The 27808-nt window shown below is 37.4% G+C and overlaps 1 protein-coding gene across 4 annotated transcripts in view; it reads right to left on the bottom strand.

The window, feature by feature from the left end:
* The window catches only part of LOC107554816 (transcriptional repressor p66-alpha-like), a 41346-nt gene that overhangs the window by 11721 nt on the left and 1817 nt on the right, over nucleotides 1–27808 (bottom strand). Inside the window, exons 1-2 of one of the 4 annotated variants that reach the window (XM_016237438.1) lie at nucleotides 26630–26796; nucleotides 9738–9996 (exon numbers count right to left, since the gene is read on the bottom strand). In XM_016237438.1, coding sequence (XP_016092924.1) covers nucleotides 9738–9988 — 251 coding nt within the window. In that variant the 5' untranslated portion in view covers nucleotides 9989–9996; nucleotides 26630–26796. Of the gene's footprint in view, nucleotides 1–9737; nucleotides 9998–11775; nucleotides 11816–26629; nucleotides 26797–27808 lie in introns of those variants that run through there. The other 3 variants (XM_016237439.1, XM_016237437.1, XM_016237440.1) reach the window with 3 other exon arrangements.

The raw sequence follows: 27808 nt of genomic DNA, 5'->3' as shown, positions 1-27808 counted from the left end.
TCAATCGTGAAATTAGCTTCTTGGGAGCAACTGTAGCAGCTACATTTTTTAAGACAATGCAAGTCATGTTTGCCCGCTGAGTCGACACAAAATACTTGTTAATGTGTTGCTATGGTGTTCTAGGTTGTTTTTAGGGCACTGCCAGGTGGTTTCTAGGGTTTTCTAAGTGGATAAATATGGTCCAAGTCTAAAGAGTTTTGTCCGAAGTCACTCTGGTCCACAGATATGGCTAAAATTCTTACAATACAATTTTTTGTACATTTTATCACCCACCAAGTTAAAAATGGTAATTCAGCTTGCCTCAAGAAGTAAAACTGGTGTAAAGTCTAAAGAGTTTATTCCCAAGTCAATAGTATTTATAATTTAAATCACGCTCTAAGTAGAGATAATTTAAATACCAGTACACGATTAACCGGTAGAGATTTTGGACTATGGTCTCTTTCGCGGTTACACGTTCACATGACGTTGCTGTGCTACATGGACACAAAAACATAGCCCATCATTTGCACAGGTTTTTAATCATTGTGGTTTAAAAACAAGTTATTTTACGCCATTGAAATGCAATCAGCAGCGAAAGAGAACTCATTTCGCTATATGCACGCTGTTTCTGAGAGGCACGTGCACGTTAAGACGGTGCTCATAGAGCGTGGAAGTACTGAACTGAGTTATTTCTGATGCTTTATAGGCCTTGAACGGTTAAATACACAAACTTGTATGCATCAAAATTCCCATCTTTGCAAGTATCCTCAAACACAGTATATTGGATCCGGCAGCTCTTAAAGTGACAGCGGTCTAATATTCCTGCTGTCTGTCGATCATGTTAAATTTCTCACTGCTTTTGACTACATCATTTTTGTAACTTATAACTTTTTAATTTACACAGTGAAGAATATACAGTGATTTTATACATTAGATTATACAATGTAGCGTTTCATATATATATTTGTTCTACTGTAGGTTTTTTTGGTCTTAATGATTGTAATTAGTTTCTTATTCTTATTTAATCACTGACTGTTTGTTTACTTGTCTTCAGTTAGCTTTAGTTTTTTTTTTTTCCCCACTGGATGCAACAAATGCCTCGTTTGTAATGGGTTTTAATGTTTTGTCTCGTCGCTCCGGCCAGACACGGCATCAACAGTATGTGAGGGGCGTAACATTTCCGTCGCACGCTTGAGGTATTCGGCCAATCACAACGCACTGGATAGCTGGCCAATCACAGCACACCTCGCTTTTTCAGACCGATGAGCTTTGTAAAAATCGACGCGTTTCAAAAAGGCGGGGCATAGAGGAGAAACAATAATGTACAGTATGTGGAAAATAATGTGTTTTTTGAACTTTAAACCGCATAAACACATTTCATTACACCAAATACACAAAATAATATTCTTTTTAGCAGCATCATATGACCCCTTTAAGCTAAAGTAAGAATGCTACTTAAACCAGAGAAGATGAACATGTTGGTATTCTTGTGGGGGAAAAAAAACATGCAAGTCCTGTCAATGACAGCCAGTTTAGTTTTACTTTTCTTTTTGTTTTCATTTGGAAAAGCTTTTTATCTTTGCCATTTACTTCACGTTATGCTATGGAGGCTCTCTTTTATTAATTTTTTTTTTAATTTGATTCTTGAGTGTTTGCTAAACGTTCTGTAATTTGTTAGTCGGTATATAATACAGCATGTGCTGTATGCCATACCTCAACTTATTTGTTTTTGTTAAAGGCACAATATGTAAGATTTTTTAATTAAAATATCCCAAAATCACTAGAACAGTGTTATATAGTTTGCTGACTTGTGTACTTGCATTATCCCAAATGTTTTGAAGAATGTTTAAATCCAGAGAAATAGCAATTTTAAATAGCGGAACATCCCTGGTCATTGCGTTGCCTGCCAATTAGGGCTGCACGATAAATCGCATGCGATATTTAATGCGCATCTTGTCAGTAAAACCAGTTCTGTAATCAGCAGTAAATCTCCATTACATGAGGGCTTTCACATGGAGTAGCATTTACTACACAGAGCCGTTGTTCACTGACAAGCTGTGCAAAACCATGATCATATTTTGCGCATGTTTTGCGCAGCTTGTCAGTGAACAACGGCTGTGCAGCCCTACTGCCAATGACGTCATACACCACTAAAACCATGATCATATTTTGCGCATGTTTTGCGCAGCTTGTCAGTGAACAACGGCTGTGTAGCCCTACTGCCAATGACGTCATACACCACTGATTTCCGGAAACACCAAAGACGCTTTAATATGTTATGCGTTTTATTAGACGGGTGACGACCGCACAGAGCAGCATTATAACAGAACTTTTAAATGTATCTAATATGATAAAACATCTCTGCTTTCTTTTCCCCACATACGCACGACCGGAAGGAGTGGAAGAGGTCGACTGTGGCATAATAAAAGCTCCGCTGCTTTCGAGCCATGGGTCAAGTTCGTTCAGCAGCCTTGTTTCGACGGCTTTCAGCCACACCCTGCTTCAAACTACGACGTTAATAAATCATTAGCTCATCCATGAACATGATTTCTGCCCGAGTCCCGTCGGATTGCATCGGCTGTGGGGATGAAGATGACAACTCCCATGATTCCACACTCAGTCACGGCGTCATCAAACGACAACTTTGTTTCTTTGTTTGTTTTGAATACGCGCCCTCTAGCGGCGACAATTACATATTGTGCCTTTAATAAACGGCATGTAAGCTAGTTTGTCATTGTAGCCTACTGTTTTATTGTTGTTGTGTGTTTTAATTAAGAATAACAATGAATCCATCTTTGTTTTAGTCTTAAAAAGTGAAAAGTGTATTACAGATGCAAGCAAAACAGACAATTATTAAGATGTGACAAAAAGATTGCGAAAGCATCAAAGCCCGGCTTATAACATAGCAAAAGAGGAACTCCCTACACAAAATTCAAATCACAAATCATACTACAGATGAAAAAGAATGTGTTGAATGTTAACCACTTTCATTACCATATATCTATAAACTATGATAAATGTTCAGCAGCATGCATTGATTAATCCCATGTTGCAACAAAAATAAAAACTGTGACCAAATTATGTGCTCATGTGACCAACTGAGAGAGTTAGTGGCAAAAGAGCAATCAGTGGGAAGATTGAGTCTAGAGCCCTATTAAAGCAAAAATAACTATATTGTGATATTGTTACCGTGAAATAAAATGACTTTTATCGTGATATAAGATTTTGGTCATATCACCCACTCTACTTCTAAGCTAAAATAATAATTCAGATTGTCGCAAGAAGTAATATCACACATAAAATGCAATGTTCTGTGTTCGCTTGCTGACATGATACTAGGGTGCTCAAAACAGTTGTTCATGCATTGCAAAGTGGTTGTTCTAGGTTGTTAGGGCATTGCTAGGGTTTTCTGTGTCTAAAGAGTTTATTCCCAAGTCTTCAAGTCATTCTGGTCCCTAGATTTGGCTGAAGATCCTTTGTACCAAATGTTTATAATTCTGATTGCCTCAAGAAGTAATAGTACACAAAAAACTGCACATTTGGAAGTATCATTCATTGCCTAAAAAGTAGGGCTGGGTTTTGACACAAATTTCACGATTCGATTCGCATTCACAAGCTTGCGATTCGATTCCCGATTCGATTCAACGTCGATTATTTTGGATATATATCAGGTACAGTACATGCCAAATTTTCTCAAGGAAAAAAAAAATCGCTCAACTAAAATATAAATTAGTCAGTTGGTACTAGGGGTCGACCGATATGTGTTTTTCAAGGCCGATGCCGATACCGATTATTACAGATCAAGTAGACCGAAAACTGATATTTTGAACCGATATATACGTCTGGTGTAAAAATGAAAATTAATGTCAAAATTAAGAATAACAAGGGCTCTGAAAAAAAACTGCTTTCCCTGGTGTTGGTTGAGTGTAGTAATGAACCACTGACTCACTAGATTCGTTCAAAAACACTTTCATTCATGAATGAAACGCTGCTGTGTTTGCTTTTAGAGATGCGCAGCGGCTGAGCTGTTACTTTATTTGGAACTATTTTTCATTGATGAAATAGAGCAAAATCAGGCAGTACTCGCTCATTGAACGGTTGTATTAAATCAATATTAATAATTATTAAAGTATTTTGTGTAAAAATTAAATGTAAAAATTAAAAATAACAAGGGCTAAAAAAAAACTGCTTTCCCTGGTGTTGGTTGAGTGTAGCACTCCCACAGTAAACTCTTTATTTTAAAGAGTTAAACTATTTTTTGGCAAACAAAGGGTTTACCATTAAAATTAAAACATGGAAGAAATAGCGTATTGTGTGATTATTCTTTTAAACAAAAGTTGAAATAATTGTTGTAGTAGTCAAGGGTTAAAACAAAAACAAAAATCTTTTGACTGAAAATGTTTCCTCGGCCAAACCCCATTCCACAGCCATACCTGTCACACACCCAATTTAAGAGCAGTGTTTTTCTTCTTGTAATCAAGAGCGCTTGTCCCCCTAATTAAAAAAAATTAAGGAGCACCTTCTGATCAATAATAAAAAATTCTGATCAAAAATTAGCCTTCCTAATATGAGGTGAAGTGATTAATGGGGGCATTTTCTTTTTACCTTTGCAATGGCATCATTTTCATCGGTCAAATTCAAAAATGTATGTTTATAAGCTTTTTAAAATTTATTTAAAACAATATAATAAGTAGAATAAGACAAATAAGTTAACAATCATGAAATTAGTATTAATGAAAAATTAATTTGTACAACACAGGTGGCACAAAAAGAACACAAAAGTGGTTTGTAGGTACATTTTCAGACATTCAATGAGGCTCAGAGGTGGCATGAGTACAATTAAATTCATAAATTAATGTGGAGATTAATGTTTTAAATAAAATTTTGAATACAGAAATATTAAATGATTTAAATAACTGCAATTATACCTAAAAATGAAACTGAAATCACCAGCAGATGGCGGCAAATCACTGAATCATTCATTCAATCGATTCGTTTGAACGCATAATTCATTCAGGAATGAAGCAAGTGACTGTCTTTATGAATGGGTAATCATGAATCAGTAACTCACTAGATTCGCTTAAAAACGCACTTTCATTCATGAATGAAACGCCGCTGTGTTTGCTTTTGTAGATGCGCGGCTGAGCTGTTACTATATATGGAACCATTTTCATTGATGAAATAGAGCAAAATCAGGCAGAACTTGTTCACTGAACTGTTGTATTAAATCAATATTAATAATTATTAAAATCTGTCACTCTCCTTATAATGCTACCTATCAGATTATGCTACCAACAAATCACCAGAACACCAGCAGAACAACAATGTGCTACATGTTTCTTTTCCCCTCATTTTTTCCAATTGACGGAAATCCGTCATAGCGACGGAAAACTTTCATCCCCGAGTAGTATTTACATCATACTGCACCACAGTAATATATTTCTGATCATTTCATTAATCTAACCCGAACTTATATTTTGACAGGTTGCCATGAGGAACTTCTGTAGGTCTATGTAAATGATAAGAAGATAGTTTTACTCCAATGAAACTGTCAAATGCTCATGAAGTGACTCTTAGAGGGAGTCAGAGCAGTTCTGGAGATGTTGTTCATGTATTTATGTCCTCATGTAGTGAGACGATCTGAAATCAGCGCGAGCGTCACACTTTGTATGTGTAGAAAACAACACCGCGCGTCTGTGCCATTTACATACACAGAGACACAGAACATGCTGGATCCATATTTAAATAGTATTTTGTGGCTTAATATTTACAGATACTAGTCCATATTGCGACTCTATTTAAGTGTACTGACCTACTTTTGATTAATTCATCCAAACTGACAAATTCCGTGACATTCCGCGTCATACAGTAAATTCCATTTATATGACTGAATTCCGCGATTCCATCCACGTTTTCCGCATCGCGGAAATCATAGATAATATTGAGGTGTTTTGCAACTTCATTGCAACGTTAGTGGATTGGGATCCATTGCAACTTAAGCAACATCTGCTGCTGCCTTACCTTTGAGAGACAACGTGATCACTGAAGCAGCTGCAGTAAGCAAGCGCTTTTGGAGTGAGAGTGAATTCCGCATTGATTGGTCAGACTCGTGACTCCCAACAAATCAGATGGGCGGTGGGCGGAGAATGCTTTAGGCCACAGAGTGGTGAGTTCTGACATGCTGCATCAGAGCCAAGTAGCGCATTTCAAAATTAAGTTATTTTATCGGCGTTTTGAAAATGACCGATACCGATAATCATAAAATGCTTAATATCGGCGGCGATAATCGGCCAGGCCGATAATCGGTCGACCCCTAGTTGGTACTACATTACTATATTATTGAAGATTAAAACTGACTGATTTGTTAAAATTACACTTAATGAAGTTTTAAAATAATAAAGTTACAATTACATAATATTTCTACTTTTTTTTCTAATATAAACATTTAAATGGTTGCTGTCATAAAAACTTGATGGATTTATTCAAACAAATTAAACATTGAAGAACAGTAAAATTTATAATGAATATGTTATATGGTGCATATATTGGTAACACTTTATTTGAAGGGGTGTGCATAAGACTGACATGACACCTTCATCATCATGATATGACACATGTCATGAATATGAAGGAGGTTTTATGCATGTTTATGACAACTGTCATTAAGTGTCATTAGCTCAGTTATGTCATTTTTAATGCAAATATGACATTATTTGACCTAACCCTACCCTAACCCTAGCCCTACCCTTACCCCTAACCATAGCCAATAACAAAGACATCTCAAACAATGTCATCTTTGCATTAAAAATTACATAACTGAGCGAATGACACTTAATGACAGTGGTCATAAACATGCATAAAAACCTTCATATTCATGACATGTGTCATGTCATGATTATGTAGGTGTCATGTTATGATTATGAAGGTGTCATGTCAGTCTTACGCACACCCCTTCAAGTAAAGTGTAACCCATATATTTAGCAAAATGCCCCTCTCTACAGTTTATTTTTCTATCTGATTAATGAATTTATGGTCACCGAATGTTTTTCTGAGGTAAATGTTACGTTACATAACATTTACATATTTACAAGCCATTATTGACGTCTTTGCATGGCTGAAACAATGATTGAGCAGAACATGACAGAATACGGATTGTAAAGTTGTACTCTCTTTTAACTTAGCTTCGGATGTTTATTCATGATTATTTTGTGCTGAAACTGGTATTAATGTGGAGGAGATGATCAGTTCACGTCTGTTGAACTGAGGCGCTACAGCGATCGGTCACTCCACATTAAACAGCACCAAAACGGCATTTATTGTTTGAATACTGCAATACAATGGACATAATTTAAAATCTGAGACTTTGTTTCATATTAAAAGTACCAAAGCACAATGCTTATTGTGATATATTGCATGGGAAGTGCCCTTCAAAATTCCGTCCATTAACTGAAAACAGGCTACACTAATCGATTTTTGGATTTAAGAATGCACATTGTTCCGTAAAAATGAGAATCGATTAATATCGAGATATCGATATTTTTTACCCAGCCCTACTAAAAAAGCATGGCAAAAAGTATGGTATTCTTTTCTTCAAGCAGCAGAAGATGAGGAAGAAGGGTCAGGTAAATGTTCTGAAAGCATGGCCCTTTCAAGTAAATGGGCTGGAAGAAACAACAAGTATCCCTGGACAGCACTCGAGTTTCCTTAAAAGCAACCCGAACAATTAAATGCATCAGCTGAAAAACACAACATGCCCAAGTTTACAGGAATCACAAACGGCTAAACGCAGGTTCTGATGACGTTCACAACCAGAACTTCACTAGAATTGACTTTGTATCACTTCCCGTGTATTAGCCAGCACCAACAAGATCACATGATGCAAGAATTTCCCTCTGGTCACATGACTCACACCCTCCCTTTTCTTGAACTGTTCCTGCCAGTGTGGAAACCATGGCAACGGCCGGCTCAAACCAGTTTGTGACATAGGCCTCGTTTTGCAAAGTCAGGCCGGGTTCAGGTGCAACAGAAAACACTTTGGACTTTTCTTCTTTTTTTCTAGCAGGGCAGTGTGCCACTCGAGGGGAAACTGGCATGCTGAGCAAGCACATATTTGAGTGTGGTCTTTGGGAAAAGTTGAGCATACGACAGTCGTGTTTGTAGAGTGTGACATCTTTCAACTCAACTTTCTACCCATCCCCCATCCCGCATGGCATCAGGCCACCTCCTTTGTTCTTTATCATGAGCTCCACTCCGGTTTATCACGACTTCTGTTTGTCTTTTACATTATTTACATGTATTCACAAACAAACCGTAACTGCCTTCAGTTTATCATGCAATAAGTTTAACATCCAATCAAACATTCTGAGACTAAGAGGCAAGGTATAGAACCACCATTTGAAAAAAAATGTTGTATTTCAAGATCAATTTGAAAGAATCATCGATTTAAAAGATTCACTTGACTAGCAACCACCCAGAACACCCCAGCAACCTGACAATAAACCACTAAGAACAGCTCAGGCCTAAGCAACCAAACTACAAATGCCTTGGGAAGTTTTATTTTAAAGATGCAAAACATATAGTTTTGTGTTTTTTCTACTACTATTGAGGCAATAGTAGAGAACGGAGAGAAAATAAAAAATGTCCATGTGTAATTATGACAAATAATAACACTTTACAGTACAGCTAAATTTAACATTAAAGTTAATTACTATGCATACTAATAAATTAAAGTTGCATAAAATAACAATTTCATGCATTATGAATGAACACTAAATAAACAATAATATATATTATATATATTTAGATTACACATATGCTATCTATTATGTATGCATTACACTGATATGCAAATCAGCATATTTGAATGATTTCTGAAGGATCGTGTGACACTAAAGACTGGAGTAATGATGCTGAAAATTCACCTTCACCATTACAAAAATAAAGAATATTTTAAAATATATCTAAATAGAAAACGGTTATTTAAAATTGCAAAAATTTCTCACAATAGCACTGTTCTTACTGCATTTTTGATCAAATTATATGCAGCCTTGGTGACTGTAGAGTTTTCACAAACAAACAAACAAAAAAACTTTTGAATGGGTCTGTATGTTTATGATTAATCTAGATTAATAAATGGTGCCAAAGTTTTTAGTTCATGGTACTTAATTAATGTTATTTAATTGAGCGCTACTGTAAAAAAAAAAAAATTTAATACATTTTAAAATGTAGATTTTTGTGGATGCAAACATCATCTCTCATACACTTCATCTTTTATCTGTGCAGCACTAACCTTCATCTGAAAGTTAGTGTGCATGCTTTGGTTCCTGCATGGTTTCTGATTTAATACATTCTAATTGTTTTATTTTTCAGAGTTGTTCATCAAAACCACCATTGAATTTAAGCTAAACTCGAATCGTACACATGGTATCTAACCAAAGCCTCAAGTTTTTAAAACCAGCAAAGCAAAAGCACCACCACAGTGAGCTCAAGCACTTCTCCTTTGCATCTACTTGATACCTTGTTGACTTTGCATTTAGCAGATGCTTTATATTCAGAGCTACTAGCACAAAGTCTCAGTGGAGCAAGGTGAGGTTAAGTGCCCTCAACACAAACATTAAAACGAACCGGCAGGACTAAGATCACGCTAATTCTCCAGTTCACAGGTCACTACTACCAAAGATCAACAATTAAGTTATTTAATTTAGAAGGAGGCTTGGGAATAAAAAAAAATATGCGTTTATGTTTAGCCTGTGACCTACCTCTTAGATGTGCTCATGTCCACAGGCTCGTCGCTGGTCTGCACCTCCACCTTGATGGTGGCCTTCACCTCCCCGGCCCGCAGGATGTTAGCCACCTTGTTGGCCTGTTCGCTTCTGGTCTTCAGTCCATCTACAGCTCCCAGCTCTCCGCTCTCCAGCTTGACCCTCTTCAAGTCAGCCTCCGAAGCAGGGGCATCTCGCTCCAGCGCCCGCTTTTGACTACGTGTCTGACGCACTGCGTCTTCTGACATCTTCTCACCTGTAAAACAATATCACTGAGTCAGGCATATTCAGGCAGATAGTCATATATATATATAAAATAGTTTTTTCTGGTTCTCGAATCTGATTGGCTGAGAGCTTTTTCCAGCGGTGCGATATTCTAGTGATAACAGAACTCCAACTGTTTCACTGTTTGTATCACTCCGCTTGCAGTAGCCTATTTCTCACAGCGAGTGTCATGGCAAATGCCCAAATCCGCTATAATTTTATAAATGATACTGTTTTTGTGTCACAATGTAGTTAAGAGGTTCTGACATCTTCTCACCTGTAAAACAATATCACTGAGTCAGGCATATTCAGGCAGATAGTCATATATATATATAAAATAGTTTTTTCTGGTTCTCGAATCTGATTGGCTGAGAGCTTTTTCCAGCGGTGCGATATTCTAGTGATAACAGAACTCCAACTGTTTCACTGTTTGTATCACTCCGCTTGCAGTAGCCTATTTCTCACAGCGAGTGTCATGGCAAACGCCCAAATCCGCTATAATTTTATAAATGATATTGTTTTTGTGTCACAGAATGTAGTTAAGAGTTTTTTTTTGGTGAGAATGTATGCCTCTACATCGTGCCTATGGCCGAATCACAGCCCGTGCTGATATACAGCCGTATCGCACTGCTATTTGAATGATATTTCTCATATATAGTTTAATTTGCCTTAATTGATAGACTTTGGAAATTATTCAAGGTAGAGATCCTGAACAGGTTTGTTTTAAGTGGCGTTCGTTCACACAGGATCATCTGAAGCCTGTAAAATCAAATTGTCTAAAACCGGTCAGATATATTGATCCATCACCAAGACAACATTATATTATATCAAGGACCCAGATTTTACTTTGGACATCAATTGGTAACCCGAAACTATATCAAAACTATTTATTGCACCAGAGTAAAAAAAAATAAAAAATGTATTATTATAATATTATTACACTTAGTGAATTTATAAAATAATATAAAACGATTATTACTATTAAAAAAAGAATACATTTTCTAAAAAATAGTAATGTTGTGAAGTGTTTGTTTATTGTACCAAAGCAAAGAAAGGTAAAATAAGTAGAATAAATTGTAAAATAATTATTTTAAAAATACAAATTTATTTTTTATTTTATTAAAATAAAATAATACTACTAAAATAACTTTTTAAAAAATCATGATTTGTTGTGATGTGCTGCCATTGCTTCTTTTGAACAACTCAAGACTTCTCTTTGTAGTTTGAGTGTTCAATTTCTAAATGTCTCCCAGCAGCCAATAACTCAACACACAAATTATTGCAGATGCCACAAACCATGTTTATCTCATAATTGTGTAGTTCTCTTTATAGTTTTTGAGGATGAGGGCATGCCATGCAATCAGTCCAAAGACGAATTTGCACCAATACGCCTATTCTGTAGAGTTTGTTCGAACACGTGGCCTTCACGTCAACGACACGACAAAAGATTCTCCTCCCTTATAAAAAAAATCGAAACGAGTTCGCATTTGACATAACCGTTTCAGAACAGATTTGTGCCCCTTTTTTGGGTCACGACCCACTGGTTGAGAACTACAGGTATATGATGAACGCACCTGTACAGGAAAGAAATATTTTTAAAGCCACAGATAGGCACTTCTTAAAAGACCATCCACAGAAGCAAAGTCCACAAACAGGAAATACAATGAAGAAGCTTAAACTGTGCCAGGCTGTGAGCTTTAAAACAGCCACTTACAGGAAGCAGATCCATCATTTGGATACATCAAGGCACATACGAGACATGCCGACCTACCTGTCTTACATATGATATCAGCCATCTGATAGCAAGACAGCTGACTCAACACCCAGGCCTGCTCTCATCTGCCATGACATCACTGGGGCTCCACATGACCCTTCCCAAGATTCCATGGGACACATAAAGCATTTCCCCTGAAAACCAGTTTGAACCGGTCGGTGGACGCAGCCGAGAGACTGAAGCAGGTTTTTAACCCCTTGAGTGACTGACTGGCAGCGAATGCGGCCACACAGACGCAGGAGTTTTGCCAGTGGGGGGAAGGGCCGCACGCATTCCAAAACAAGTCTTTCAGAGATGAGGAGGAAGTGTCCGCCCCTTTGTTGCTCGCAAAATAACAACCGCCACAGTGGTCTCAACAATAAAAGGTAGTCGAACCAACTGACTAGACAATAGTAGCGTATATGATCATGCTGATCCAAACAAGCTTATACGAATTGCAGGATTTGAGAACCTCGATTCTGAAGAGAAAGTTTCAGTGTCTTTTCACTGTTTGATCCACTTTCCCTTTTGTTTGGGATTGTCAGATAAGGATTTTTAGAGACTGCACTCACAACTCAATATTTTACAGTAGAAACATATATTCATCTTTTTTTTATTTTTTATTATGACTAAGGCTTTTCCAAACCTAGAAACCACAGATTCTGAAGAGCATCAAATCTAAGTTGTAAATAACAAAGATTATTGGAATAGGTTTTGCAAGAGAATACTATGTTTTTCAGCTTCAAAACTTTGTTTAATTCAATGTTGTTTTTTGTAACTGTTTGTGAAATTGACAAACACTTTGAGTGAAAATGGTTTCAAAGTAAATCAAACACCAACTATTTTTTGGTGTAAAGGCTTGTGCACACCGGGATGATTATCGCGCGTGATTATCGCCAAGGTTTAACGCCTCGTCGTGACTAAACAAAGGGCGCCTATGTGACTGTGCACACTGAAGCGCAAAACGGCAGGCGTAAAAGCGTCATTTAAAAAAAAAAAATGCCTCGGGCTCGTTTTTTTTGGTTTGACACGCCGCGTTAAAAACTGGCCGACCAATGAGATTGGCGCTTTTGTTCACGTCCCTGGAGCTGCTGAAGTTACAATAAAACACGACTTGGTAGCGCTCAAGCACACTTTGATACCTAAGAACAGCGTTGCCATGCCAGCGGAATTGGGCTACTTTAACACTGTTGCCGCGGGTTGTTTTTCATGTCCGCGAGTTGAAGTGACTCCAATAACATGATATTTATCCCCTGAAATGCGATTGAAACGCGATTGGGCTAGTTTTGAGTAGCGATTGGGCAGTAACCCTAGCGACTTAAAGGCTTGTTCACACCGGCACGAATATTGTGCGCGATTATCGCCGACGTTTAACGCCTTGTGACTAAACAAAGGGCACCAATGTGAGTGTGCACACCGACAGCAGGCGTAAAAGCGTCATTTAAAAAAAAAAAATGCCTCGGGCTCGTTTTTTTTGGTTTGACACGCCGCGTTAAAAACTGGCCGACCAATGAGATTGGCGCTTTTGTTCACGTTCCTGGAGCTGCTGAAGTTACAGTAAAACACGACTTGGTGGCGCTCAAGCACACTTTGATACCTAAGAACAGCATTGCCATGCCAGCGGAATTGGGCTACTTTAACACTGGGTTGTTTTTCATGTCCGCGAGTTGAAGTGACTCCAATAACATGATATTTATCCCCTGAAATGCGATTGAAACGCGATTGGGCTAGTTTTGAGTAGCGATTGGGCAGTAACCCTGCCTAACGACAAAGAGGAAGTAAGTAGACGAAGAAGATGCATCAAGGCAAGATGAATGTAGAGCTGCTGATCTCATTGGTGTCTGAACACAAAGAGCTTTATGACAAATGCGACAGCGACTACAAAAATCTCGATAAGAGGGAGTTGTTATGGAGAGGAATTGCAGGTCAAATAGGATTCGATGTGTACCGGCGTATTTCTGTTCTTCATTAAGCGCCATCTAATGTCAGGGAGTGAATTTGTACGCTCACTCGGCTCATCGTCAGTGAAAATCGCTTGGGTATGAACACAAAGACGCGTCGAAAAACATCTTGAAAAACGCTGGCGATAAGCGCGCGCGATAATCGTCCCGGTGTGCACGAGGCTTAACAAAACACTAATTTTTCTTGATGTATCAACTTTAAATCACTATTTAATTATCAATTGTTTGCCCTGGCCATTAATCAAACAATTATTGAATAATCTTAAAATTAAATCATAATAAACCTGTAGTAAAATGACTATAACATAAGTAAATGACATTTACACACAATGCCATGGTGGTTCTCGAGTAAAACTTGAATAAACGGCCACAACTTACATAAAACGTTTTCATTGCACTAAAAAAGGTCACCTGTATTTTCTTCGAGCAACTGTATTTATATCATTGTTTAATTGGTGACTTCAGCTCGGATACATTAAATTGATCAAAAGTGACAAAGACATTCCGGTTCCAAAAGATTTCCATTTTAAATAAATCTGATCAGCAGAATCCTGAAAAAAAAGGTATCAAGGTTTCCACAAAAACATTAAGCAGAACAACTGTTTTTAACATTTTATTATTGATATTAGTGCTGGGCGGTATACCGGTTCATACCGAATACCGGTGTTTATTTTTGTTATGATATGAATTTTTAAAATACCGCAATACCGGTGTATGTCGCTTAAACAACGTTCGGAACGCGACACCGTCTGAGAGGGGTCCCTTTTCACTGTTGCACTGTGGTGAGGGAACAGCTGTATGTGTTACTAAGCGTGAAAGTTCCGAAACTGAAGCTGTAGAACTAATAGAACGTGATGACACAGAAGAACTCATCCACAATATCCACATTGACTGCCACAATTATCCACCACCCCCTGCCATCAGCTCCCGCATCTCACACACACGAGCGCGACTTTAGCACTAGATTTAGCAACTTTCAGACCCTTTTAGCGGATTTATTCCATAGAATATTCATTCTGACAAACCTAGTGACTTTTTTGGATAAACCTTAGCTATGGTTCAGTTGGAAGATTTCGCCAGCGCTGTCCCGCGAACGCGAGGTCTGACTTTCCCGGAGAAGTGTCACCTCTCTCGTCGTCTGTTCTGTGCAGTGAGCAGCAGAGAAGCAGCGCTTTCAGTTGGCCGCATCGCAGCTGACTCGTCAATAAATGAGTACAAAACACAGTTTCCTAGCACCTGTTGCTTAGGGATGTAACGATTACCAGTTTTACGATAAATCACGATAAAATACCCTGACGGTTAGTATTACCGTTTAAAATTTAATTATCATCAAAACCGTGTTTGATTATCGCAATTTTGAAAACTCATGGTAAATCCTGTCCAGTCAGCATCAGTCTGACGCAGAAGCAGCATGCAGCGTTGTTGTTTTTAGCACGAGACGAAATGGCGGAAGGCAGTGACAGCGCTCGGGAGATTTTTCAGCCATCTAAGAGGACCAAATCGGTGGTCTGGTCATATTTTGGCTTTTACAAGAGTCCTGAAGGCAATTTAATTGAGGATGTTCACCCTGTCTGCCGATCTTGCAAGAAGAAAGTAGCTGCAAAAGGGGGAAACGCATCAAATTTGCTCAGTCATCTTCGTGACCACCACCCACTGTTATATAGCGAATACAAGGTAACTTTTACCTCAATACCAAAACTAACTGGGCAAATAATTGGACAAAAAAATATTGATTAGAGATTAAATATTTCGTTATCTCACTTGTTTAACGCAAAGCTTCCGCGAAGAAAAGTTTGCAGCAAGTGGCTTTGAGCCAAGACGAACGAACGTTCAAACTATAAGGTTGACATTTAAGGGATAATATTGTATTTTCATAGTTAACTTATTACACAGATTTTTTTTGTTTTTTGTTTACCTAAAATAATATTTAAATACGGGGATATGAAATATTGAATTGAGATTAATGTTTTGAAATCTTATAAATCCATTATGAACAGTGTACAAAACAATCGTCAGGACAATATGATCACTACAGCAAAATTATAGTAGTATTAATACTAAATTCCTCTGATTTCATTTTCAATACAATCAAAAACTGAGACGCAAGGCGGCAAGCTACATTTGAATGAAACGAGAGAGCCGTGTCTGCGCGTCTGCGGTGATACAAGAGACATGGGGTGAATTCCAAACAGAAGTGAGCATCCCTATGCCCTACTCCCTTCGAAGGGCAGAGCCCTTAAAGTGTGTTCTTACTCAGCAGTGCGCAGAATGAGACAAAAAAAGTAATATAGCCAAACCAACCGCATAGCCGCTCTTTAGTGTAGATGCATGTTGATTTTATCAGACGATGCCGCGATTATAAATGAGAGGGACTCCTGGTTAACATGTATTAAAAGGGGTCGTGTTTAGTCACTATTTAGTGTGGTATTTTTTGACAATATTCGCCCATCATGACAGTAAAATAGGGCATTCTAAGTCAATATACTGCAGTATTTCCTCTCAATCAGTAGAAAATATGGTTAACACCTGGTCATGCATGAAAAAAAAATACCGTCATGTTCCGTGAAACCGGTATAATTTTGAAAAATACCGTGATATAAATCTTTGGTCATACCGCCCAGCACTAATTGATATATTGAAATAGATTTTTGAAGTAACTGCTTTTTGGTTAAATAAACCATCAGAAAGTAGTTTGAAAGATATACTAGTGAAAGTATCCTATTAATGCATTTTAAAAATACTGAATCAAATGGAACAACCTTAGAGTGATAGTTCACCCAAATGGGGGGGGGGGGGGGGGTACTATGGAAGTCCATGGCTACCAGCAACTGTTTGGTTGCCAACATTCTTGAAAATATCTTCTTTTGTGTCCAACAGAAGAAAAAAAACTAATTCAGGTTTATAACAACTCATAGGACTGAGTAAATTATGACAGAATTTTTATTTTTAGCTGAACTATCCCATTAGTCGAATCGAACAGAATCATTCACAGCTAGCTTTTGAATCAAATCCCTGTCATCTGATCTAAATGATGTTATCTAAATAGTTGGCTTAACCATTCTGATGTTTACATCAACTTCTGGACATTTTTTGGTGGGGTCAGATATAATTGTCAATGTAAAGGAACATTTGAAGGGCTTTTGAAAGTAGGTCACCAAACCTGTCAATGTATACTGACAGTTAGAAATGCAGTCAGCAGAGTCCATTGCACAATCACATGTCCATCGGCCAGAATGGGCCAGAGTCTTTGCTGTACTTAAATGATAATAAACAACATTTAACACTCAGTTTCACAAATCATCTCCAACTAAGAAACGTTGCACCACCAGTTAATGTCATACTGAGAACAGGACTGCCATGTTTTCACACCGAGTGACTAGTTTAGTCATACACAAGCCACTTGTTCTGGTTAGGAAATGGATGCTTGTTTGCAAGACACGTGGCTTGCAAAGCCTCATGGGAAGTGGATGGCATCAGATCTGTGCACCACTCATGCCTCAACAACAGGGTTCGATACGATGAACCCAAACCCTTTTTAAAAGAATCAACTCGTTTTTGCCCTTTCATATATCAATTTCAAAGCTTCAAACGGACCACAGTGTGACGCAAAGCAGGAAGATTAATATTTTAATAACAACAAACATATTGCAGAAGATTATTTACATCAGTGTTTGGGTGTTGCTAATCAGATCGAGATTGTAATGTCATTTAAACCACATAGAGGTTGCGCAGTTGTTTGTTTACTAACAATTCCACTACAGAAATACTCAAATCTCGGTGATGTCTGCACGCAATAAAGCACCAACAATAGCACGACACGGTGTATTGGATTGTCTCAGCTGTGTGAAAAACATGTCTGTTCATGCCACGCTGGTACTGGCGAGGTGGTAGTGCGGTGACTATCCTCACGGGGCCTGATGAAGAAGAGTCGTCTGATGTAATGACCGCCCTTAGGGCGCAGATCGAGCAAGACAATAGGAGGCATCGCTAGAGCTGCACAACAACACAGCATGGTGGCAATACAACCCAAACTGGATCGGTACGTTCAGCTGCTCAAAAATAAGGACGACCCGCTGGCCCGGGACAGACAGGATGGTCACTTGACCGAGTGCAAACTTGAACATCTGATTTTTAAGTTCTGCTTATGGACTTTTTTTTTTTAACTTGTCCACTAGAAAAAATTATTTAGCAGATCGACAAATGAGATTTAAAGAGTTGAAATGGTAAGAATGAATTGTAATAGCATCAATAAGAATGGGTTGCAAATTATTAACCAATCAGTAATGTTTTGCCAATGTATGCTATTATTGGAAATGTAAACAGTGATATATTTAAACCAAAAATATATTTTCTTTATAAAGAGAAAATTATTTTCATTAACAAATATATGGAAAAAATATAACAAATATTTAATATAAAATATATAATTTAAAATTAATAAATTAAAATAATAATGTAAAAAATTATACACTAAAAACGAAAATATTATTTAAATTCGAATTTACATTTTAAAAGAAATCAAAACAATTAAAAATAAATGTATGAAAATATGTTTATAAAATATTACATTTAAATGGTTAAATTTTAATTTAATTATAAATTGCGTGTGTATATATATACACATACACAAAAACACATACATGTAAAAAAAAAAATTAAAAATTTTAGAATAATAATATAAAAATTTTAATTTTAAATAAATATTTTATTTTAATAAATATAAAATTATAAATTTAAGTTTGATACATTTTATATAAAAGTTAGAATTTTTTGTGTTGGGGTGGGGGGCAGTAAAAATGTTGGCAAACCAAGTTGCTGAGCAACTGAGCAAGAAAAAGCCTTACTGAATCTTTTAAAGCATTACTGAATCCTTATCAAATTACTTTTAATTGAATAACAAATTGAATTGAATGAATAAGTGTTTATTCTAAGTTTATTGCAAACTTTGCAAAAAAAAAATAAAAATAAAAAAATCAATCAAATCCATGTGTTGCCAAACCATAATAACTGGTGCCGATCCATGTCAAAATCACCACCATGATGCTAGTGGCTGCAATGCGTTGCGAAGTGGTTACTTACAAGCCCAAGTAAAAAAAAGAACCCAAGTATATGACTTTCTGCTGAATGAGTTATAATTCAAAGTTTAACACTTTGTGGTAGGGGCTTTGAAAAACTCCAAATACGAGTAATATCAATAACTCAAGTTAGCAAAAACCACCAATTTCGCACAAGTCACCTCAAACAGAGACGAGAACCGAGACACAGGTCACACTGCACTGAACTATTGTCTAAGTGTTTCCTGAGAAGGACAGTAGAGTCGCTTTAACTGAGCTTGTCCAGTTCAGAAGGACTTCCTGATTGCGTCACCAACACATTTCTGAAACCAGTCAGATGATAAGCACTGAAAAACAAAGTTCCAGGTAAGTTCACAGAGTCTAACGTGCTACAGATGTTCATCTGGATCTCTCACAACCAGCACGTCTTGTCATCCAACAATGACGAAGTGGCTGCCAAGAGGGTTGAGTCAAAGGTGCCCCTGCAGGCTCCAGTCCTGCATATCAAGGGTTAAGCCCTGCCATTTTAACACCACAGGCAGATCAGGCCACGAGGGTGTTACCTAACAAAATGGACGTCGTTAACCCTGTATCTGCCAGAAGATCCACCTGGTGTGCCCCCTAGCAACAGGACGACAGCGATTGCTTTTCACGTGGGCACAAAGAATAACTTGTGCTGTAAGAACAGTCGCGAGCAGCCACCCCCTCTCCACACACAAATATACACACATACGCATGCACGCGCATCTACCCATCCCCCACTGTGATCTCAAACAGACTAGAGTGCAAATGTACACTGACGCATACACTTATTCTACACCGGCCTTCAGATCAGTTATAGTCAAATTGGTAGATAAGAATAACCAACACTGGGTTAGCACCAAAGTGTGTTTAATTTACAGTAATTACTAGAGACGGTCACCACATACGACTTGATTAGTGAGGTCAACTTGTATTTTTTTTTTTTAGCGCTGTTTATTAGCATGCAATTAGCATGCTAAAACCATTTTAGAAGTCACGTTTGATGTTACATCTCTTTTAAAGCTCGACTGCTATAGCCATTCAAACAGATTTTTTTGTTTGTTTGTTTTTTACATATTGGCACAAGATGGTCCGTCAAGTTAAAAAAACATCCATTTGCAATCACAAATGACAAACAAAAAAGTTGCATGTTTAAATTCATCCTGTTGCTATAGCCAAACACATTCAAGCAACTGTCGTTTTAGCCAGTACGAATGTTAAATTTTTAAAATGGTGTTGAATGTTAGAAACAACAACCTCTTAAAAATTCTTTCAAATTCTTTACTGTCTTATTGTGTGTGCACTAGAGGTCGACTGATAGTGGATTTTGCCGATACCGATAGCTAGGTTGGACCACACTGGCCGATACAGATTAATTAACCGATAGTTTTAAAATTGATACTGAACAAAAACTAAAATAGTGCTTTAACAAAAACAGTACTGAACCATATACTAGTAGTAAAAAAAATAATAATAATAATAGTAAATGTTGAAATTAACACTCTAACAAGGAACAATACTTGCACAGCTTTCATTAATCTTAATGTTACAAATGGACTCTTATTTTAAGTGTTACATTTCATTTCAACTGTCATGCTTATAGGGGACATATGATGCTGCTAAAAAGAACATTATTTTGTGTATTTGGTGTAATGAAATGTGTTTATGCGGTTTAAAGTGAAAAAAACACATTATTTTCCACATACTGTACATTATTGTTTCTTCTCTATGCCCCACCTTTCTGAAACGCGTAGATTTTTACAAAGCTCATCAGTCTGAAAAAGCGAGGTGTGCTGTGATTGGCCAGCTATCCAGTGCGTTGTGATTGGCCGAATACCTCAAGCGTGAGACGGAAATGTTACGCCCCTCACCATATTGTTGATGCCATGTCCCGGCCGGAGTGATGAGACAAAAACATTCAAACCCATTACAAACGAGGCATTTGTTGCATCCAGTGGGGACATAATTACTGATTATAATGACTTATACGGTCTTTTTACGCGTTGCATCGTGCCAAATGATAATCACTGTTCATCAGTGGCAAATTATAAAAGAAAACGTACTTACGTGAGTCAGAACTGCCGGCATTTTAGTCTAACGTTACTCTCCCAGGATCAGTAAACAGTCCTACATAAAATGTGCCACAGCACTAAGTTGAAGTATTCCCTCAGCGACCAGCACAGATCAGCTCTAGGCATGACGAAGTGGATATCGTCCTCTTTTGGAAGACCAAACAAAGTAGTTTCGCTTTCACAACGAAGCACACAGCGTCTACAGGACATGGCGGCAGCGGCAACAATACTAAAGTGAGAATAAAAGTTACGCCTTCTTTCTTTGCGTGAACATTTGGGCGGCGTTATGCAAATCTTCCCACATAGTGAGGTAGATATGTGGGGGCGTGTTCGAGCGCGCCGTTTTGGGGGGGTGTGGCTGACTCTGAACTTTTATAAAGAATATCTCTTTGGATTTGAGACTTTAGTCTTTGCAAATTTACAGATCTTCTTTATGCACCAAGAGCTTGTAACACTCCAAAGAGAAACGAAAAAATGAAATCGCATCATATGACCCCTTTAAAGATGCACAACTTTAAATATATACACAAAGGCTATAGCATTAAAATTATATACATATGGGTATTGTATGTATACTCACACACTTTAACTGCTTCTATTCTTGAACACTTGATTATCTAATCAAAATAAAAGCGCAGCGCTGAGTCTAGGAGAACTCACCGGTATCACACGCCCTCCGGACGCGTCGTGTTCATCTCGAGCAGCGGTCTAAAACAGTTTATTTAATCACCAAACGGACACAAGTTTACTTCAAGAATGAACAATTTGGCATGGATGAGTTTGAAGTTCCGTGTTTAAAAAACGGAGCAAAACTGAAAGAGAAAGCGCAACCTACATTATAGCTCTATAAATGAAGCACACAGACTTTATTAGAGCCACAGAAAGACAAACGTTTTGCTGAAAATGCACAATACACAATTTATTATGTACATTAACAACGATTCGGGACCAATATAATGTAATTTAAAGGAAAACTATGTGAATGGCGCGGCAGGATTTTCTGTCGGCTGCATTTAAATCCGTGTCTGAAGTTTCCCGCTCTGTTCAGCGTGCAATATCACGTGTCTAAACAAATAGCACGTGCTGTCAGTGATTTCAACCACTAGAGGCCGCTCTCGCACTGTGTAATGACAGCAGACCCTTCTCAGCTGCTCCAGCAATGGACGCAACCCGGAAAACTATCGGCATGGATTTTTGACGATAACCGATAGTTCCAGCAATCAACTATCGGTGCCGATTAATCGGCAAAACCGATACATCGGTCGACCTCTAGTGTGCACACCAAAAGCATAGTGAATATCTGCATCGCGTTACTTGCTCATTATTTGTGGGATGTTTTTCGAATCACTCGCGCAAAAACATAAAAACACTTTTCTGATACAACCAGATGTCTCAAAACTGACATGTCAATAAGCTCTTCGCTGATTGGCTTGTGTGACAATGTGTCATACGAATTTTCCATTCTAGTTTAAATTTGTTTTAAATTGCGCAGAAGACACGATTGAGAAGAATAATGAAAATTAATGTTTTTGCATTGACTTTGTATGTAATTTAATCACGCAAATAATTACATTCGCTTTTTTGGGTGCACACACCATTAGGGTATGCTTACATGACCACCATGTACTAAAAAAAGTTTTTTGTGTTTTGAAAAGATTTGCATAAAGACGACAACATTGTCAAAAATGATCCGACATTGTCAAAAACTACTTAAAACACTATTATCCACACCAGCTATTTGGTGATGTCACTTTGTAAAGAAACACTACGTGGCCACATACCTATAGACTAAATATGTAATACACATAAGCATGACATCATTTTTTATTTTATTTAGAAGTTTACAGAGACTTGCACTTTGAAATCGACCAAACCACTGTCATTGCTCAGTAATTGTCATTGGTAGAGCTTCAGGAAATTATGATAATAAATTATTCTTAATAATAAATATTTAAAAATGCCAAATAACACTAACCCAATAACAAAATATGGACAAAAGATAATTTAAATATGATTTTACATACCCAAAACTATGCCAATTCAAAATTGTAATTTCTACATAACCAAAACAATCTATTCAGATCTATTTACTATTTCATAAGTATTTAAGTTTTTATGAAGCCAGTATAACCAATAAGCGTTTTATTATCTGGCAGGATACCCCTACACAAAACCACACCTTACTGATAATGACAGTCAGCTGAACGTGAAACACTCTTAACTCCAATACAATGGCATGTACTTTTGGTCTACAGCCAAAACAGAAGCGTCTTTCAAAAAAGAAAAAAAACACGACACTGTGCCCTTCATTTTAGATGCATTCTTCCCCTGGCTTTCCTCATCTGACACTATCAGGAAGTTGAGATCGAACAGTAAAAAGATCTCGCTAGATTGCAGTGGCCATGTGTCAGTCTCCAGCCCTTCCTGTTTACCACCGGCCACCATCTCAGATACCGCAGCTCTGGTGTGTTTCTCAGGTGCAGATGAACAGATCTCTAAAAATCCCAAATACAATATCCAGCACTCATTTCTGCTAAATATACTTAGCTACAAAACTATTATTGTTCAACAAATCTCTTATGGAGCACACAGCTGGTCTTCAGGCTTGTCCTTGGCGTGGCATGAGATTCAGAGAGACATGCCCGTTACGACTCACTTGAGAGGTGCCAAGTGGCTTAGCTGGTTGCCTATTAGATACTCAACATGGTACGCCAGGATTCGACAACACCCGGCACATACTGACATGACATATTGGGATATTCTTGGATGTAGGACCAAAATCCAAGCATTTTATTATGTACTATGATTATACTTGGTGGTTTCTTGTGACACCAAGTTGGTCCCACCCAATTTATTTACAAAAAGCCACTCAAGTCATCCTTCAGACAAAACAACTTAAGCCACCACACCCATGCAGACCAACCTTGAACTACACCTCTGCTCCACCATGAGAAACGGCTCAAGAATTTCAGCAGGATTGTGATATCATGCATCATCACAGCTGACAAACAGTGGACGGTCAGTTACACTTTTACACTAAGTCCAAAGTCTCACAATTGAAACAACTTGCATTTCATGCGCAACACAGATACTAAATTCATCTCAGGTCAGTTTGTGGGCGTTCAATGGGTTCAAACGTAAGAGCAATATTAACCAGAACAGAACAGAATTACAAAACAATTACGCACTTACTTGGGTAATGGACGCAACACACTTGTTACTCATGCAATTTGCCAATTACACAATACAGTGGTTGTTTATGCTCAAGGCTGCATTCATTTGATCAAAAATACAGTAATATTGTGAACCATCATTACAATTTAAAACAACCGTTTTCTGTTTTAATATTTTTAAACTGCAATTTATTCTTCTGATGCAAATCTGAATTTTCTGCGTCGTTCAGTGCTACGTGAGCCTTCAGAAATCATTCTAATACGCTGATTCGCTTTGGAAATCTTTTCTGGATTCTTTGTTAAATAGCATTTATTTGAAATAGAAATCCTTTGTGACATTATAAATGTATTTACGGTCACTTTTGATCGATTACATGCATCCTTATTACAAATAATTCTTTAACAAAAAAAAACTTACCCCAAACCTTTGAATGTGTATAGGCTATATATTGTAATGCATACCACTTATGACATCGCATTCTGATATTACATATATCAACTGCAGGACAACTAGCCAAACTTTGAACTCTGCCCTTGGCCTCAACCTCTGAACTGACGACTTATACTTTACTAGTCACAAATGTAACACCAGGAACCATGCCAAATGTTTAACTGTTACCGGGATGGAACCTATGACCACAATAAGCAGAATAACTCTTTATCGTTAACCCTTTTAAACCCACTGAAATGTCTAAATACAGGGCTCACTGTAAATGAAAGTTCAGACTGTCTTGGTTTCACATGAACACTTTTACATGGCTGGTGTAAATATCACATGATCCGGAAGAATGTAAAACACGTCATAATAGAGATACCACAATCATAATTGGTGCACGTGATTAATCGGCAAAACCGATACATCGGTCGACCTCTAGTGTGCACACCAAAAGCATAGTGAATATCTGCATCGCGTTACTTGCTCATTATTTGTGGGATGTTTTTCGAATCACTCGCGCAAAAACATAAAAACACTTTTCTGATACAACCAGATGTCTCAAAACTGACATGTCAATAAGCTCTTCGCTGATTGGCTTGTGTGACAATGTGTCATACGAATTTTCCATTCTAGTTTAAATTTGTTTTAAATTGCGCAGAAGACACGATTGAGAAGAATAATGAAAATTAATGTTTTTGCATTGACTTTGTATGTAATTTAATCACGCAAATAATTACATTCGCTTTTTTGGGTGCACACACCATTAGGGTATGCTTACATGACCACCATGTACTAAAAAAAGTTTTTTGTGTTTTGAAAAGATTTGCATAAAGACGACAACATTGTATGTGTATAGGCTATATATTGTAATGCATACCACTTATGACATCGCATTCTGATATTACATATATCAACTGCAGGACAACTAGCCAAACTTTGAACTCTGCCCTTGGCCTCAACCTCTGAACTGACGACTTATACTTTACTAGTCACAAATGTAACACCAGGAACCATGCCAAATGTTTAACTGTTACCGGGATGGAACCTATGACCACAATAAGCAGAATAACTCTTTATCGTTAACCCTTTTAAACCCACTGAAATGTCTAAATACAGGGCTCACTGTAAATGAAAGTTCAGACTGTCTTGGTTTCACATGAACACTTTTACATGGCTGGTGTAAATATCACATGATCCGGAAGAATGTAAAACACGTCATAATAGAGATACCACAATCATAATTGGTGCACGTAATATTTAAAGTGTCTTTTTTTTTTTTACATCATTATGATGTAAACACATACAACTGTAACCAGTGGGAAACCCAGAGACTCATTTACATATTTCAATGGATTGTTAAATGAAAGAAAGTGAAAGTAAAATTGCCTTAGTAAAAAAAATTTATTTTGCTTTATTGTTTAACTTTCTTGGGTCTTACGGACCAACTAAGCAATTTCAACTCTGTGGTTTCCTACTAATTGCAATTGTGAGCAGGTATTAAACACGTTCATAACTTATAAACTTTAACTTTAACTTTGTGTTTCACTGGACTGTTCAAGTGCTAAAATAAATGTGACCACGAATTTGGGTGAATATAAGACGAAATGGGTCGATTTAACTACCCACAACCCTGAAACTGTTAACATTTCTATGCATTACTCCAATACAACCCAATGCCCATAAAACACAATATCTGTCAGATGATCTAAAGACAGAATCCAACATTTCCTAACTTCTTGTATTTAAAAAGGAGTTTGAGCTTAGTAAAGCTCAGTGGCAACAAACCAACTCTTAAATAAATAAAGCCCGGTGAGTTTAGTGCTGAGGAAGCAAAACTAGTTAGCTAACCCGGCTAACATCAGCTAATGCTGACTAACTCATCAACTCCAATTAGCAGGCGAGCTAAATGACTAGTTTATTTTCCCCAAACTGAAAACACTTGACAAGTTTCTTCTCTAAAGTTACTTATTACATCGCACTGTATCGGGATCGAAGGAGTTAGTTGGAATCTGTCAACTCTATTTGATGAAGCGGATGGTTAAGTTTGTAAATCCTCTGTTTAACTCAACAGTCCAGTTGCTAGCAAAGCTAATGTGAAGTCAAAACACTCTGAAAACGTCCAGTTATCACTCAATCTCTCTTTGTAGGAACTTACTGAGAAGATGAAACGCTTACTGGTCTTCCGAGGGCCCTCCACGCGTGTAGTTGTTGTTATTTACCCGAGTATTTTTGGTGTAAAACTATCCCGGGGATCCCCCTCTGTCTATCTGCCCTGCCCGCTGCCGCTCCGGTCGCCAAATAAAGATCCTTCCTCGCTGCCTACACATGGACCCGAGTCACCGAACCGCGCATGCGCACTGAGCACTGGCCCACATCGAGAGGAGATTTACATGAGGAAGAGTCAAGTCAAGTCTGCTTTATTGTCAATTCTTCCACATGTACAGCACATACACACAGAGAATTGAAATTGCGTTACTCTCAGACCCTTGGGTGCATACAGATAACATAAATACAGATTAAATACAAAATACAACTATACAAATATACAAATAAGGTAAAATGTAAATATATATATATAAAGCACAAGGCATATGGAGGATAGAGTGCAAACCAGTAAAGTAAACAACAGTGCAGATATAGTGATGTAGTGCAAATTTTTTTTTTATAAAAAATATATATATATATGATTTGTAGTGCAAAAGAGCTTATTCCAGACTGATTAAAGTGACAGTGTGTGTGTGTATTTGGGAGGGGGGGAGTGGGAGAGTCCATCAGAGGGACAGAGTTCAGAAGAGCATCCTCCTAACGCTTTAATTTCACAAATATTTACTATGGTAACCATAGTTTCTGACTAAATACAATAGTTACCATAGTTGCTACTGTCCTTTAAACGACCTCACACTGTACATTTTTGTAAAGGGAAAGATGTCAATATAATTTTTGGTTATTTATGGTACTGGTCAGGCAACACAACATGATCATTTATTTCATAGGCTATTCAATTACAAAAAAATAATAATTCATGACTATAAAATTGTAAAATCAAAGAGAACGATTAAATAACTGGATTGTTGCAATTAAAGAGTGCCAAATTACTCAATTACATCATTAAAAATGCAGAAATATTTAAATTTGTTACACGCAAATTTAAATTATTAAAAGAAAAAAAAAAAACACACGCACACGCATAAAAATCATTCAATTAATAAAATACCTCTTAAATGTCAATTGTACCATAATTTCCTCTTCTGGATTTTAAGTTACTTACCTGATCAAATACAGGTTGCAAAAACATTTGCAGAAAATGTACATTCATTTTACATTATCCAAAAAA

This window comes from Sinocyclocheilus grahami, unplaced genomic scaffold, assembly GCF_001515645.1.
Source record: "Sinocyclocheilus grahami isolate Dianchi unplaced genomic scaffold, SAMN03320097.WGS_v1.1 scaffold514.1, whole genome shotgun sequence".
Lineage (NCBI taxonomy): Eukaryota > Metazoa > Chordata > Actinopteri > Cypriniformes > Cyprinidae > Sinocyclocheilus > Sinocyclocheilus grahami.
This window is presented reverse-complemented; position numbering and strand designations above follow the sequence as displayed.